At 33.6% G+C, this 17,721-nt stretch overlaps 1 protein-coding gene across 3 annotated transcripts in view; it reads left to right on the plus strand.

The window, feature by feature from the left end:
* LOC141449757 (discoidin domain-containing receptor 2-like) overlaps positions 1-17,721 on the plus strand; it is a 471,131-nt gene that overhangs the window by 148,493 nt on the left and 304,917 nt on the right. For all 3 annotated transcript variants that reach the window (XM_074119492.1, XM_074119490.1, XM_074119491.1), the window contains exon 2: positions 4,104-4,184. In XM_074119492.1, the coding sequence (XP_073975593.1) occupies positions 4,115-4,184 (70 nt within the window). In that variant the 5' untranslated portion in view covers positions 4,104-4,114. The remainder of the gene's footprint in view (positions 1-4,103; positions 4,185-17,721) is intronic.

Below are 17,721 nucleotides of genomic sequence, written 5' to 3' on the forward strand. Positions count from 1 at the left end.
TCTGTCGCCAGTTTTACCTATTCTCCTCACATAATTTAAGTCTGTTTTTGTTACTTGTACAGACAGTACTTTATTGCATAAATCTAAAATACTATTTTCTAGTGAATCAAAATTTTCTCCACTAAACTCGTTTATTCCAAAGAATATTATGTTATTCTGTCTCCTAATAGACTCAATAGTTCTTTGCTGTTTAGCAACAACAGTTTTCAGTTCCAGATTTTCTTTTTCCAAGTCTTTACATTTATTTCCATATTCCTCCAGTTTTGAAGAAAGACTTAAATTCGATTTATTTATTTCTCTTTTTATTATATCCTCAATATCTGCTTTAATTTCTTTTTTAAAATTATCCAAAAGCTTAATTAGTTCATTTAAATCAGTAGACATTTTTTTTTCTTTTTAAATTTACAAAATAGAAGTAACAACAGTTTATTTTTATGATGAGACGAACTTAATACCTGTATTAGTAGTAGTAGTAGTAGTAGTAGTAGTGAAGCGGACTGCCGTGGTGGGACAGCAATGAGAGAGCGGATGCACTATAATTCTCTTCTCTTTCTCTTCACTTTTGCTTACCTCGTATTTAAACACACACTTTGACCTTATACAGATAATTTTGTTAAAATCCAAGCAATATTTCAATTAATTACGTAAAATTGGGTCGTCAAAATTTCGTGAAAATTTTCACTAATATTCTAGCTACAGTTCACTATAACTATACCAATTTTCACCAGAAAATTCCGCGTTAAACTAGATTAATAAATAATTTCACTAACAGAGATGTTCTCTCTTTGAAAGCTCGACAGCTAATCCCCAGTACCACAATATATATTAGCTTTACAGGTCTCGCCTCTAACCGCTCGGATACCGTGGCGCCTAACTTCATGACAACATACACTAATTATTAATTAATAATTACAACATACATTATTTAATTAATTTTTTTTAAAATACCATCTTAATAAGATATATTCAGTCGAAATTGAAGTCATCTCTTGGCATTATTACATTAATTTCTAGTTAGAATTTCGAATATTTGATTGAGAGTTATTAAAACACTTTAAATATACTAAAACGTTAGCAATAAAAATAATCTAAATATTACTAACTGCAAATAAGATTTAAATATTATTTAGGAAGTTGTGAACTGTTAATTACTCGAAATAATGCAAAGAACTGTTTTGAATCGAGTTTACAATTAACGCATGCAATTGACAAGGAAAATGAATATATTCCACCTGAATGAACGACAAACGGATAGCCCTACTTTTTGTTTTCTGTGCAAGTGTTAATTGTAAATCCCTTGCAAGCTAGAATTAAATTTATTTCTTCTTAAAATGAAAGCGGAAAATTCGTCTAATTATCCTATAATTATTGCAAATGTTAGGAATTATAGAAAAAAAAAAAAGGAAATGCTTGGTCTATAAATGTGAAAAATTGTAATAATTTAATAATAATCATACTTTTAACATAAATGATAATTTGGCAAATTTTATTATACCTGATTGTGGATCTGAACAATCTTAACCTTTCAGTAAAGATTACTTTCTCTTCTGTAACAATTGATCTATTTAGCACACTGCTCGCGTTACGGACAATGCCACAATAAGAGAGCTGCTACTACCTCCTAGGAAAACAAAATTGATCTATGATTAAAACATTATAAGGTAACAAAAACAAGTTTATAATAATGAAAAGAATTAAACCACTTTTATTAATATTTTATGGTTTTTCATTGAGGAAAGATCCTACGAAAATATGGCCAAAATACATCTCATTGCACTATTAAAATATTTGTTTTCCAGGTCCAGGAACTCCATAGGACAACGGGTCTAATATTTTTCAATATGGTATTAGCGAACAAAAGTTCCCCAATTTTCAAAATCCCCTGTTATTCTTTTTTAATTTATGAGTACATAAATGATCCCTGAAGAAATTAAAAATGACATTTATTTTATTACAATTACGACAAAATCAAGGTGGCAGAATCAAATTAAATTCAATATTTATTTTTTTCAACTCTGTAACACCATTTCCTTCGCCATTTGTTCTTTATATCTCAAGAAATCTCATAACTTTTCTTATAGGTTTCCGGTCAGTTGGTATCTGAAATTCAATTCTCATTTTTAACGTAGAAGTGACTATAACCTCTACCCATACCTGATGCTTTCCACCCTCTGGGAGAATGCGTGCCTGGCGAGTATTTGTTCGTGAGAGAGAGCCTGCCGCACATACAGAGTTAGGGGAAAATGGCAGATGAGAGCACAAACAGAGCAATACCTTTCCTGTATCCCATAGAACGGAGATAGCGTTTCTATACAAACTCTGCCACAGATAACCAACCACCTCCTCTCCATGTTGGTGATATGGCCAACTTGATTTGTGGTCTGATAATGATTTATACCGAGGGAAACAGCACGGACGGACGGGTATAACCTTTGATAAGCACCACTTCTCTTTAAAGTTCTAAAACACCTCTTCGATCTATCGCCAGTCTGTCGTCAGTCTGTAACTTTACGTTTTGAAATTATTTTCACATTCAAAACGCATTATAATTAGCCTAACTTTTGACATAAGTAAATAATAATTTCATTTTAAAGGAGAATATTGCAATTATGCAGAATTTCTATTTTTTTTTTAAGTTGTCACGGAAATACATTGTGACAAAAAAACTCGTATTGCTTTTTCTCCTTAAGTGGGGTGTGAGGTGCATCATGGAAAAGCATAGAAGTTCAAATTACAATTCCGTGAAATTGAAGGACTCTATAACAATGGGAAGGATCACTTTCAATTGATTTTTTAGTGTTTGCGATTGTAATGAAACAAAATTGACATCGAACTCAACCCTTTTTTTTTTTTTAAACGAAAAGTCGAATTGCTTTGATGCTTCATCATGGAAATCAATATAAATGTTTTTGTAAAGATCAATTTGAGGATTAAAAATCAAAGGGTTAGAAAAATTATAATTATTTTTATTTCGGCTCGTTCAATACTGCATTTTAAATTCATGTTTCTTTCTCCATTCAGCCATGCTGACGCTGGAGTTCCGCAAGGCAGCATACTAGGCCCCATTCTGTACACAATCTACTCCTCAGACATACCTACTCATCCTCAAACTACTCTTCTCACCTATGCTGACATTTACTGCCATCTTATCTACTAACAAAGATCCATTAATAGCTCATAGAAACCTTCAGTCTCACCTCACCTCCTTAGAAAATTGGTTCAAAAAATGGGCTATCAAACTGAACGAAACAAAATCTCAAAATATTACCTTCTCTCTTCGACGCATCACTCTTCTTCCTGTCTTTTACAATTTAATTCCTTTACCAGTAGTCAACGTAGTCCGCTACCTTGGGCTTTACCTTGACAGAAGACTTACACGGAACCCTCATACTCGACTTAAGAGAACAGAAGTCAACAGATGCTTCCAACGACTGAAAAGACTACTCGATAACAGATCAAAACTCACTCTGGACAACAAAAGACTTATTTATGTAAGTATATTAAAGCCAGTCTGGGCTTATGGCTTCGAACTGTGGGATTCAACCAAACGCTCAAATCTGCAAAGGATCCAGTCCTTGCAATCTAAAATTCTTCGCTCTATAGTAAACACTCCTTTCTACGTCACCATTCAAACTATTCACACAGATTTGAACATTCCTTTCGTCATACAAGTTGCAAAAACACGATACAGAAAATTCCATCTTAACATTCAAACACATCACAATCTACTTGTACAACATCTTCAAGAACATTTCCAGACAACACTTCCAGACGTCTGTAAAAGACAGTGGCCTCGCGATCTCCTCTCTGATGAAGAGAGTCAGTAGAATTTAGAATGTTTTTGGAGTGTTACCGCTGGGTAACTTCTCCACTCTGATATGTGTATGTTATTTATTGTTATCATTGTTGCTTATAACGCAAAATGCGTTGATTGTATCTAAATAAATGATTAAAAAAAAAAACAAAAGTTCATGTTGCTTAATTGAAATATTTTATTACTGAATTCTTTACTACCATGTTATTAGCGTCCTTACAAAAGGAACACATATTTAAATAATGTAGTTTACATTAAAGAATAATTAAAAGTCATTTGTAATTTTCAGGTGGCTCAGTGATGCATGTTTTATTACTAATTGCTTGGATATTCACGACAGATCTACATGAAATCTCGGCGTTAGACATACGTAAGTACTTTCTAATTGTTAGTTGTTTAAATGAATTTAAATAATAATTTATTTCTAGTGAATTGAATATTTTATTGAAGATATTACGGTGTTAAATAGTTGTAAGTTTTGCTTTAAACAAGTAAATCAGTTACATTTAGTAAGTCATAATTAGAAAATAAATACGTTTTAATGGCAACATTTTTGATAAACTCCTAAACGAGTACAACTGAATAAAAAGCCAAGAATCCACATCAAATTATAGTGCATAATGTGCATAAAGAAGACGTTGCACTGCCGATTGATATGGTGCTGATGCTTCTACAGATAATCATGACCCGTTAACATCCTGAAAAAGCCACTGACTCTCCAGGATGTCCTTCTGGTTCTTTTTCTTTACTCGGTGTCTTTTACCCTGCCATCTTTTTTTTGCCACATACCCAAGTCAAAAATTGATTGATTTTGTTAGTGATTTTATACTAAGGTTGCACTTTCTAAACTGCTTCTTTGGCAGTTTAAATGACTTATTCTTTTCTGAATCATCCATGATCCGAATAGACTACTTTAAACATTCTTTAAATTAATTAAACATTTAAAAAACAATAATGCAAATACTGTTCGCTGACCTAACGCTGACAATCTCAACAGTATTAAATTGATTGAGTTAATAATGATAAAAATAATTAGCTAATAATATTCTTAAACTTATATTAAAGCCCAGAATATAACTTTCTTAACAAAGTAAATGGGTGAGCAACTTTGTTCATTTTCACCCAGATTATCGCTTCTGTTTCAAACCCTTTGGAAAAAAAAGCGATATTCTCTTGGGTAGACTTGAGTGAAGACTGTGAATATTACCTTTCTTGAAGATTCATCACCGGAAGTTACAAAAGAAAAAAAAAAGAAGAAAAGTTAGGCTTGAGAAATCTCTTTTAAAAAGTTCTAACTTTGCCTTAGGTATAAAGAATTACTTTGTTTTATTGTTAATACTGTGTTCTGGCTGAAGGTTTCTGTTTTAACTTAAAATGAAATTATTATTGTTATTAATATAAACTAATCTTTGTGTTTTTTATTTCAGCAATATAGTGAAATTACTTCTTTGTTTCGCTAGAAATAGTTTTAACTTTCACTTCCTTTTAGTAAAAGGAAGAAGTACGACAATTTTATACAAAAACTGACAGTTTTGTAAATAAAGAAACTTTTTATAAGAAATATACTTATTCACAAGGCGCCACAGTACCCGAGGCGTGCAAAGCTAATATACGACATTGTAGTACTGGGTTCGATTCCCGGCTAGGCCTTGACGGCGACACCTAATCAGCAGTTGACGTAAAGCCCGCCTGAAAAACTAGGTATTACTTACTTACTTTGCATTACTTTCTACTTATTTACAGATTTATTTAAATTTAAACTCAGGTAAAATACAATCATTTGAATGGTTCAAACATTTAATATACTTTCGATTTCTGTAAATAACGGTAGTCAGGTTGGCATCTGTTCGGTGGAAAAAATCCACATCAGTGGTTATCGCAGTCTCATATTGAAAATTCATGTAACCATATTGTATTTTTAATACAATATCGAATTTCAACTCTTTTCTGATCTTTTCTGATAAACTGCAATTACTCTTGTTAACTAAGCTGAGAATTTTTAGATTTATTAATCACCGTTAACTTTATTTTTTTAATTCCAATTAATGAACTCCTTTAATTATGGGGCAACAAAAACTGAAACCTGTGAACATAAAGAAATTAATTTTTAAGAAAGAACTTACAAAACACAAAATAAATTAATGATAGTTGCTAGATCCTTGTATATGCAGCAATATTGTGGTAACAATGGAAGAAAGAAATCCAGTTCTCTGCGTTGACATATGGCTCATATCAAAATCGAATAGGATACAGAAATATAAAAAATCATAATAAGCGCCCAAGGACATTTAGTAAATCGCGCTAACTCTGCTACCACAATATTTGGCAGAGCAATATCTCTTGGCTGACTCTAGTTTGGTTATTGGTTGCGGCTGTAGATCGGTTCATCTCTAGTTCCTAAACTCCTTCATCCCTTTAGAGTGATAGAATGTAGAGAGGGTGTGGAGGAAGAGGTTACTGGTAACTCTCGTTGAACTGATTGGTGCTTAATTGGCAACTAATGAGAAAGTTTCCAGCTAGCCTTCTAACCTCTTTAGTAAAAGGAAAGGGGCCATAGCATGGTTTTACACTGACCATTTCGTGACCCAATAACTGGAAGTCAGATGGCTTCATCTGCCCATTTAATTAGCTGAGCACAGTTTTAGAAATAACAGCCACCCACCTTGCTATGTTCTTAATCTCCAGAATATTGCCAAGATTGTAGTTTATTATTTAAGAGAAAATTAACAATCTCTATTTAATTTCAGGATAAAAATATTTTTCTAGCAAGAAGTCTTTCTACATTTAGTGTGAAGGGGATGGGCGCCCTCCGTGACTGGAATTTATAACTAAGTGCCGCAATAACACAAGGAACGTCCACAATTAAATTTGTGCTCGGACTTTATACTGCCTTTCGTCTACCACATAAACATAAAAATAAGAATAATGTAACTACCATATTGTTTTTTTGTGTTAACTTAACTATCGAATATAATTTTTGATCGAAAAACAATATTTTGGGAAAAATAATTTTAAACAATAGAATTAGACCGATTAGATTAATTTATTTTCTTGGGCAGGCAGAAAACCTAATCCATTGCGACCCAGAGGGTATATTGTGGCACCAACTACTTGGAGAACTCACTCCAATCATGTCTGTTAAATTAAAGTTTGGTGAGGAATTCCTGGGCATTGTATCGAGGCATCGATATTTTTCTTCTCTGAAGAATCGAACCCTGAACCAAAGTTGTATTCACATGTTCAAGAGAAAACACTTTCTGGAGGTCGGCAGTATTGTAGTTATTTCTACTTTTAGATAGCATTATTAAAGAACCAAAGTATTCACTATAATGTAAACTGAGCGCTCTTTATTTTGTAGCTTAATAATAACGAGAATGCTAAAATGTGTTACACATGATTTTGAACGTAAATTAGGGGTGCTTTCAGTTTGCTCTATTGTCCCTATGGGCTGATTCGCACATATCCCGTACCCAGTGGCCGCCTTAACCCGGTAAATGGAAACAGTTATTACTACTTTTCCTTTTCTTTCAGATCTTACCGTCTAGTCGGACGATTGCGCTCTGAAAAGGCACTTCGTAAGGTGTTCCAGGCTATGCGCTTCAAAGTCTGTTGCACAAAACGACTTTTTACATGGACTAAGTGGGTGAGAACCGGACCAGCTTGCTCATGATGCTCTTCAGGTGGTGCTATGAAATGGGATCGCTGATTATCCCTTGTGATACTCTAGAGCTTTGTGCTAAAACATATATTCTGCCAGAGACAATCAATCATCTATTCATTTCATCAGCTTCCCCTTCCTTAATGTTGGTGTTTGCAAAATTTCTTTGAAATCCCCAACGCCTATGATGGGCCATTGAATTTACCTTCGCTAGTTCATATACCTTCTCATTAGCTAGAATTCCCTTATGTCCAGAGATCTAAAAGTTCTTCAGGATCTTGTCATAATCTATTTCATTACATCTCCTCTTGCCATCTCTAACAAGCTTTGATAAAGCCTCCAGACCAGTCAGTGCTTTCAGAGCAGCTTTTGATTTTGAACTTTAGATTTTGGCCTCTTTGTCCTTCCTTCTTATTAATCCTAGTTATTCTAATTATCCTTAGCATGATACACCCAAGGTTGCTCCTTGAATACAGTAGCCATGCGATCAGGGTTTGACTTATTTCAAAACCCTTACCTTATATCTAAACACAAGCTCGTGTTAGGCCACCAGTGCTCCCTTGACATGATCTATGTGAAACTACCAAACCAACGCTCTGGTAGATAAGAAGTTAGAGCGACTTAATTTAAGAAATATCTAATGTAGTTATAACCAGTTCCATATTATGCACAAATTGTAAAGCTGTCGGCTCAGATTAGTCTAATAGTACAGTTTAATAATATTGCTCATTGTTTTTGGTAACAATATAGTTAAATAATTCCAAATGAAGAATTATGTTTGCCAATTTCAGAATTTTTTATTATTTTTTGCTGACTAATAAACCTGACCTCATTCAGGTAAACCTAAACTGTCAGGACACACCTAATTTTGATGTTTAAAATGTAAAAAATCAAAACTGTTTGGTAGGACAGTTGTATAAGGGTCTATCATCAAAAACTACATGTAAAAGCCGAATGCTGAAAAACATCCAACTTTAATTTATAGTCATCCATAAACCCTAAAGATGACCTAGTCCCTAGGACGAAAACTCGGCTAAAAATAATAAATAATTATGACTTTAATCTTCCTTCTTTTGGGAATACCTTTGAGTTTATTTCTGGCATCATATCGAAATTACATCTTTTTCGAAACACGATTTTAGCATTGGTACTTCAATTAGTTTGAATTAAGAACTGCCAAATTCATACTTTAGTAAACATACAACCCGTAAACTACCATGAAATGCATCTAGCACTGCTTTAGGGAGAAACTCTTCTCAAAATATTGATCGGATTGCAGCGCTCTTTCGTGACCTACTCAACAAAACCAGATAACAATACTCGTATCATGTTTTAAAGCAGTTTGTAGATTGGATCGCCCAAATAGAACAAGAACTTAATTGCAACAACACTAATAAACTTCTCACGTTGATTATTATTTAATATTTCTTTGGTTAGACAATACTTTTACTGTAAGGGCCACGTTATAAGGTCATTGTACGATTCACGCCTAATATGAAAGAAATAGGAACTTTTAATTACTTGGGAGTCTCTTTTATTCGATCTGGAACGTTTTCTATCAGCAACAGACTTTTCTGAAGGCCAGTAAGTCTAATGCTTTGTGGAATGTTTCTCTCTTTGTTCATTGCTTTTATTTTCACTCGAAGTTTCCAGTGTCGCGGATGTACGGAGACCATCAAGTACCCAGATAGGTGAATAATGTCTGCACCTTTATGTCAACAGATAGAATAAATTCTTGCCATTAAATTTAAGATCTAAGATTGATAATTTATATTGTTTGTAAATTAAAGTTTAAAGTTCCGTGAATTCACTGCTATATTCAGTCTTGCCACCCTTTCTCGAGTAAAAAATTCTGGCGAAATTATATCTCTTGATTATTCTACCTCTAGAAAGTGTTGCCGGTAGAATTGTATCCTGAGATGCTGCTTCCTGCTGCAGTGCTTCTCTGACTTCTTTTGGTATTCTGAGGGCAGCTCTCACTTGCCCACCTTTTTTTTTTGTTAGTCTGAATTGTTTTTTCTTTTCATTTTTTCTTTTCGTGACTGGATTTTCTTGCCTTAATGGTAATTTAGTTTTTTCTGGTTTTTGAAATCAATAAAATTTATGAATTCACAAAAATCATTAACATTTGCAAGGGTAAGTAATTATTTTTATTGTCTTATTAAGTACAATTTAGAATAGGAACTGATTATAATAGGTAATTTTTGTAGCAACTTTTTATTTTATATTTCTACAGTTAGCTGTGGTTTTTATTAGAAGTTTTTTGTTCCAATTCTATTCTATCCAACACTCTGCTGTAAATGTTTTGTAAGAAACTTACAGAACCAATATTAAGTTTAAAGACAGTATCACAGTTGCAATCATTTTCTGAAAGAATAGATATTTAACGTATGAGGTTTAATGTGAATAATTGGTGCTAAAACTAATGTAGAAGTGAATATAAACTGAATTGGCTTAACTAACTGTTCCTTGTAGAACTACTGCGTGATATTCCACTCACTTAATGCAGGCACTAAGTTCACAATAAATTTTTACCACCATTTGGTGGTACCACAACATGAATCAACGGCTGTTAAGTAGTAAGTAACTCTTGAAACTTAAGTCGTAAGTTATTGTCTATAAAATGTGTACGCGCATAAAATAATTATAAAGGCAATTATAATAAAATTCTTTATAGGTCCTTAAATTTCAAATGTTTTAAATGTATACATTTAAATTTCCTAATTACTAACATTAACACATTCAGATCTTACTTTACCTTTAACCCTAGACTGCTCGGTCTAAAACTTATTCATCGAAATATTTTTTTTTTTTTTTTTTTATTGCTCATAAAATATAATTTTTTAGCAAGAGTTGAGTAGTACATTATAAAACATATACCTACATAATACAATAACATCATACTTCAAAAAACAAATTTTTACAAAATGTCAAGTTTAACCAAATTCAAAAACAAAAGAAAAAGAAACATTTACCCTTAAGAATAAAAAATAAGAACCAAAAAGTAATGAAATAAAATTAACCAGCTGTCACACTTTCAGCATGTATTAAAAATATAAATAAATAGAGATATGCCTCTAGGGAAGATTTAACACAACATTTCTTAATTTGAGGGCCTTAGAAATATAATAGAAAATTTTATTGATTTTTGAAACTGACTCTGGTACCAACAAGTTACAAAATACTAAATTCACATCCAAGACGCCACTAACATATTCGGAAATATGGAGCTTACGGAAATTATCAAATAATTTACATTCTAAAACAAAATGTTCTAAGCTATCCAAACTGCCCGAATTACACAATGGGCAACTCGACTCTGGAGAAAACTTATAAGCTGTCCCATTATAAAAAAGCCTATTAACCTTCTTTCCCATTAACCGCAACTGACAAAATATTCTAAGTTTATTTATATGTATATTATACGTTAAATACTCTTCTCCCAATCCTAGGGTACTTTTATTTCTAAAATACATATTGTAATGAGAAGTCTCTGCCTTAGAGATATCTTTACATAAAAGATTATTTCTACACGCTTCGATTAGGGAAGAGTAATTATCACAAAGCAGTTTCAAGTCTTGTGCCAACCAGACATCCTGTGCCCCAATCTCGAATAAATAAGTACTAAACTCAGTAACCCAATTAAAGGGCATCTTTTTGCTATCACTTAGCTGCAAAAGCCTATCATAGCACATTCTGGGGAGGCGGTCATTACCCATAGCAAGTAATTTCCTCCACCAGCCCAGCAGCCGTTTGAACACATTAAATTTCAGATGAATCCTACCAGATTCTAGGCGGACATAAAAATCAGGAGTGGAACGCGGCAAACTCAAAGGAAGCTTAATGAAGCGGACCTGCGCCCTTTCAACTATTTCAGTATATGGAGGGGACCAAATTTCTGCACTATATAAAAGCACATTGACCACAAGACTATCAAACAATTTGATGCTTGATTGCCAGCTGTCACTTTTTACTGACTTGAGGATATCTAACACTCCTGGAATAGCCAAAGAACTTTTAGTTAAAAAATCTGAAGCAGATTTAGCAAATTTAGCTGAAGAGTAAAGCGGCACACCTAAATATGTATAATTTCTTTGTACCTCAATCTCTAAGTTATTGAGAAAGAATTTCTTTAAATTTTTTAATCTACCTCCTCTTTTAAAAGGGACTATAACAGTTTTTTTATGGTTAACGTTTAAGTGGTTCTCTTTACAATAATCTTCAAGAATCTTAAGTTTCCTCTGTACATCGTGCCACGAGAAGCCAATAATTGCCAAATCGTCGGCATACAGTAATAGTAACAGGTCGCGGAGGTTGTTAAGATAAACTCCCTGTGCTCCCCTACTAGTAAAATACTCTACAATATTACAAAGGTACAGACTGAATAATAAAGGGCTTAGAATTTCCCCCTGGAGAACTCCAGACGTGACATCTATCATCTCAGATTGATCTGTGTTATTATCAACATACATCCTTGCAGAATTATACAATTTTTTAATAACCCTGATAACCTGAGGACTCATGCCCAATTTAAATAATTTTACCCACATTAGATCATGCGAAACACTATCAAAGGCACGGCGGAAATCTACGAATATCACATATCTTTATGTGATATTCATCGAAATATAGGAATTTTCTTTTTCGTACACTATTATAGTTGTTTTTTAGTTTCGAAAAAGTTTTCTTCCATGCTTACTATTTTTAGAAAATGCAAAATTGAAGTATAAATACTTTTTGGTGGAATCAGAAAGATATGTATTAGAAATCCGAGTATTTTTGGAGTTCTTTTTGAGAACTATGCTGAATAGTTTGGTTTGTGGACTAGAATAAAGTACCGATCGTGCGAAAAACACGAAAAGTTTTGATGGGAAATCGAACATTTGCACGAGAATAGAACATACTGACCCAAATGTTCTTTTCTAAATTATGATAATTAAAAGATAATCAATTTTTTGGGATAGGTAATAATTGTTAAACATTTTACTGTTAATTTATTGTTTAATCTGAAAGTTTGAAGTTATCGCTCATCTCTAATAAAATTTAATTGGCACAGGAAAGTTTGGAAATTTAGAAATGTCTCGCGAAAATCTGGAAAAAAAAAAGGAAATTTGTATTTATTGTGAGGAATTTCACATTATTTCTCACTCAATATTTAAGCGGAGAAACTTAATTGAATGAAAACCAGTAAGAGCAAGCAGCCGATATACAATAGGTTTTCACGCCACCATTAGGTTATTGGCTATAGAAGGGAATGATGGTCAGAATGCCCCAAATTGTGAACTGTCCATATTGTACATAACAACACCGCAGGAGGGCTAGGATGTAATCCCAACATTATTGTCTGAGAACATTAACAGTATTCGACCAACAACAAACTCTAGTAATGTCCCCAGTAAAACCTCTCTCCCGTTCAGAACACCCTCACTCTGGAGTGGCTAGATGCACTAGATCTCACGGTTCACCCTCTTCAAGCCTTAATCCTCCACAATATATCCCCTTTCTACCGCCCGGCTGTCTATTTTTGCTTCATGGTTCTATTGATAAATTCGACATGCTGCCAAAGGATCTTGACAGACGGAAAAATTAATATTTTACCATTTGCATGATGTGTCCCAGTACAGGCGATAAGCAATATTGGTTAACTACAGTTTACAGCTAAAGGGGAGAAGTGCCTATTTAATGTTGTGGAACGGAATGCTATATATAGGATACGTGGATGAAAAATTTGTTACCACTTTTGAATTCTTTCGATATGTGGCAGCTGATATTTACAGCTAAGTTTAATTAAAATGGTTAATAGCAGAAATTACTAATCTAGGAAGGCATTGAATAGAAATCAACACGCATCTGTACTTATTTGACAGCTTCGCAATTTTTATACTTTCATTAATTTTGAGATTTTTGACTTAAATATTTATTTTAGAATCCAGAAATAGATTTTCTACATTCAGCTGGAGTCTAAGTCTTAACCTAAAAAAACGAGGAAATAAAGAAAAATTATAATTGATAATTTGTTCAGTGGTCTTCAAGGTGCCTTCAATGATAAAGTTTTGTTCAAACCGAGTTATTGATCGAGTTATTAATCGAGTTATTGATTGAATGAATGATCCAACCTAATTTTATTTCTGATAGGAACTCTAAATACTTGAATTGATAATTTTAATTTTCTCACCAAAGCAATCCTCCTCCATGTCCTTACTCTCTCCTCTGGCTTTATGGTCCTCCAAGGACCTTGGCGTCCTCTATCACCTTTTCCTACTTCTCTCTCACCCAAGCAATCCTCCTCCATGTCCTTAATCCTCTAATGTCTTCCTCTACATCAACCAGCCATCCTAATCCTCGGTCTTCCTCTTTTTCTCGCCCCCCCCCTAATGGGTTCATTATTTTCTTGGGAAATCCGCGATCTTCCATCCTCACTAAATGCCCTATCCACCTCAATCTTCCCCTCTTAATCCATCCTAAGTCCGAGATGCCGGCTTAAAAAAAAAAAAAAAAAAAATCGCTTCATGAAGAGTCGAATTGTTAGATACTCTCGACTATTTTTCCAATAACAGCCCCAGTGGATACATAACCTTATAGTTCATAAAGTATCTTTATTATACAAAGATCAGTATATCCTAAAATTGATATTAGGCCTGTTCTGTAGATAAAAAAAAAATATATATTCTGCAGGGAACCACTTGTGTGGATAGTACAGTCACTTACATAAAGTTAGTAAAAATTAAATGGGGCCGGAAATTTGGCTTTTGAAAGAAACAAGTCAACTGTAAACGTGAATTACCTGAAAGGTTTTACGCAATTTTCTCGTTTACGCCAACGGCTTTTCTTTTTTTTCCCCAACCCTTTCTAATCACTTTTTAGGTTTGTTTTTTAACAATACAACAGAAAAAATGCTAATGGGAATATTTTATGTGGGGAAAAATTTATTTTTAAGTTTGTTTTTTTAGGGATATCTCGGTTAGCTTTGCTTTCAATAAAAATTTCGGTATTCAAACGGGGACATACCTCGTAACTATCTATCTAAGCTAACTTTGAACAAAGTAGATTGTAAGCCCCATTATGTTTCTCTAATAAAACAAAATTCTAAATATTTAACTGATAATATTATTATGCATAAATTGCAAAAGATTTTTACTTTTTTCCTAGATTAGGTAGGCATAATTGGGCCCCTAAATTTTAATAGTAGTGTGCATGCTACGCACCGAATAGGCGAATTCCGCGTGCTACCCATGATCTTTCAACGCTGTTCTCTTTAAAAGCTACGAAGGCAGAATTAATTCTGCCTCCGGTTTCAAATCACTCGTTTGATTTCGCTCATATATATTTTATATACACAAACTCTATTAATATTTCTTTTGAAATACACTAAAAAGCTTTCAATGAAATTACTCCATAAAGCTGGCCGAGTACCTCTACTCTGAGCAATGCTATAGGAACAGGAAACCGACACTTTTTCAATATTGCTTTTCCATTGATTCCAATTTATTGAAATCGCAATAATTATTTGTATTTATTTATTCTTTCGGAAAGTTTGTTTCTGACTTTGCCTTTGTTCGGCTGACATTTAGAGAAATCAGGGAGAAGTAACAGTAACAAATTGGATGGCTTCTGGGAATGGTTCCAGTGACCAGCTTAAATCTCAGCACAACCTCAAGTTGTGGGGGCCAAGGTGCATCATTATTTTTCGGAGATTAGTAGCGAGGGAGTGTTGAAGACAGGGATTTGCCGCTGAAGAGGTTTAGCACGCACTCTTGTGGGAGAAATCTATTGTTTTTTGGGATTTGTGACCAGATGGGATAAAAATGAAATTTGGAGGGGATATTGTCCATAAAGAGGTTTAGTTACAGCTGATTTTTCACTAACTTGGAGAACGCTTTTAATAATTGAAGTTGCTGAGTTTTATAATTTTAATAATTTTTTGCTGGACTAAAGCATATATCAGAGAAAAAAAAATTACTTATTACGACAAGATGTTTTATTTTGTTCTATGCTGATTGCGAAATGGACAAGTTGGAGTGGACAGAGTCCACTATCCCAATGCGATGAAGCTAGAGCCTTACAGAATGTCGTGCCGCATGGCTGCACTGAGATAGTCCTCCTCTATCTTTTGTAATTCTCAGAGAGTAAGTAATTTTCAAGAGTTTGCAAAATATGAAAATATTAAAAGTCATACAAAATCCTAAAGGAACGAATAAGGCGCAGCTAGAAAGATGAAATATGTAGAACAAAATGCAATTAACGGATATATTTTTTGATAAACTAGAAAAAATTGTGATAAATATTGGTGTTTTTGGGATTGTCGAACCAGAGAAAATGACACAGAATATATCTCTGACGCTAAATAACACAAATTTGGAATTTAAACTTACAAATATTTTTGAATAACTCATGGAAAACGAGAACGATACTAGATGAAAGAGATAATTTTGATACTTCCACAGTAATTCCGTAAACTGATAATTACAATTGTGGGAAATTTTTCATACACTTTCATGAAATTCTTGAGATAGCAATATTAGAAAACCACTTTACAATAATACGTCGAATTATTACTTCTATTTGATTTATTTATCTTTTGTTAAGAGATAATGGAACCTTAAAGTATGGTAAAGCTAAAAACGAGCAGTCAGATTTAAGAGCTCGTTCGATTGAGGCACTGCCTGTAACTTTATTATCGCAGTTGTTATATGATTCTCCAATCATTCCCAAACAGATAAACGGGTTCGAGTTTTCTGTTATGTTTTACTTTCTTCGAATACTTTGAAAACTCCAAGACTTTGTCAGCAAAGGAAACACATTCACAAGTTTGTAATGCTACCACAGAAGCTCCCAACAGAAAGAAGTACTAAAAATAAAAGATAAAAATACTAACTTAATGTAAGGGCGAAATAAAAATTTTGTCACAAAAGTTTATATATTTAACTAAATATATAAGACAAATGAATGAAAATAGAAGCTGTAACGTGTTCCAAGTTAGTTGTGGAATGGTCGAATGCTTGTGACTGCATAATACAATGAAGCTTTTAGTGATGATGTAACCAGGCTCTCTATGCTGAAGCCGTGACAGCAGCTCGGGAGAAGAATTGTCCTGGCGTCAACTGAAGGATTGTTTCCTTCCAACTTGTCGCAAAGTTGGAAAGAGCCCTACTTCTCCTAGAACCTTGCCGCTAAATACGTTCCTTAACTTTCTCTTTAATTTCATTTAAATTTATTTCATTTATTTATTATTTCGTCCATTCTTCTTAAATAAATGTTTAATTTTATTTATTTATCTTTAGATTTATTTTTAGTTTCAAATAAATCTTCTTAAAATTTTTGATATTATTTTAAAATCACTTAAATTACTAGAGCAAAAATCAATTGCAATAAAAATTGTTTTGTTTTAGAGAAATTTAGAGAAAAATACGTGAAAAATTAATTAAATTTCATCTAATAATTTAATCAGGCTCTAATAATGGATGAAAATCTGAAAACTATCAGAAAGAAAATAAATATGCGGGTTACAAAGCTTACGAGGGTCGTTTGAAAAGTCCGTGCAAAGTCAAAGAGATAGCACCACTGGCGCGTATCGAGGTTATGTTTAGTTAGTAGCATCTCTTGGAAGAACACACACCAAGTTTCAGCCAGATCGGTCTATTTCTTTGTGTTTGGCATTCGTTTGAATCGAGGAAGTCGAGTGATTTTCAAAAAATGGACGAAAAAGAATTTCGTGTGTTGATTAAACACTACTTTATGAAAGGCAAAACGCCTCAGGAGACTAAAGAGAAGCTTGATAAACATTATGGTGACTCTGCACCTTCGATTAGAACAGTTTATAAGTGGTTTCAAAATTTTCGGAGTGGCCATATGGGCACAAGGGACGCTGAACGTTCTGGACGCCCTGTTGAGGTTACTACTCCAGAAATCATTGATAAAATCCATGATATGGTGATGGATGACAGAAGAGTGAAGGTGCGTGAGATTGCTAGTGCTGTGGGCATCTCGAATGAACGGGTACATAATATTTTGCATCAACATTTGGACATGACAAAGCTATCCGCAAGATGGGTGCCGCGATTGCTCACGCTTGACCAAAAACGAAATCGTGTGAAGTGTTGCAAGGACGGTTTGCAGCTGTTCCAGAAGAATCCGCAGGACTTTAAGCGTCGTTTCGTCACTGTGGATGAAACATGGATACATCACTACACTCCTGAAACCAAAGAACAATCTAAACAATAGGTTACCAAGGGGGAATTTGCGCCAAAAA

This window comes from Rhodnius prolixus, unplaced genomic scaffold, assembly GCF_049639745.1.
Source record: "Rhodnius prolixus isolate KJV_2025 unplaced genomic scaffold, Rpr scaffold_2, whole genome shotgun sequence".
NCBI classification, from domain to species: domain Eukaryota; kingdom Metazoa; phylum Arthropoda; class Insecta; order Hemiptera; family Reduviidae; genus Rhodnius; species Rhodnius prolixus.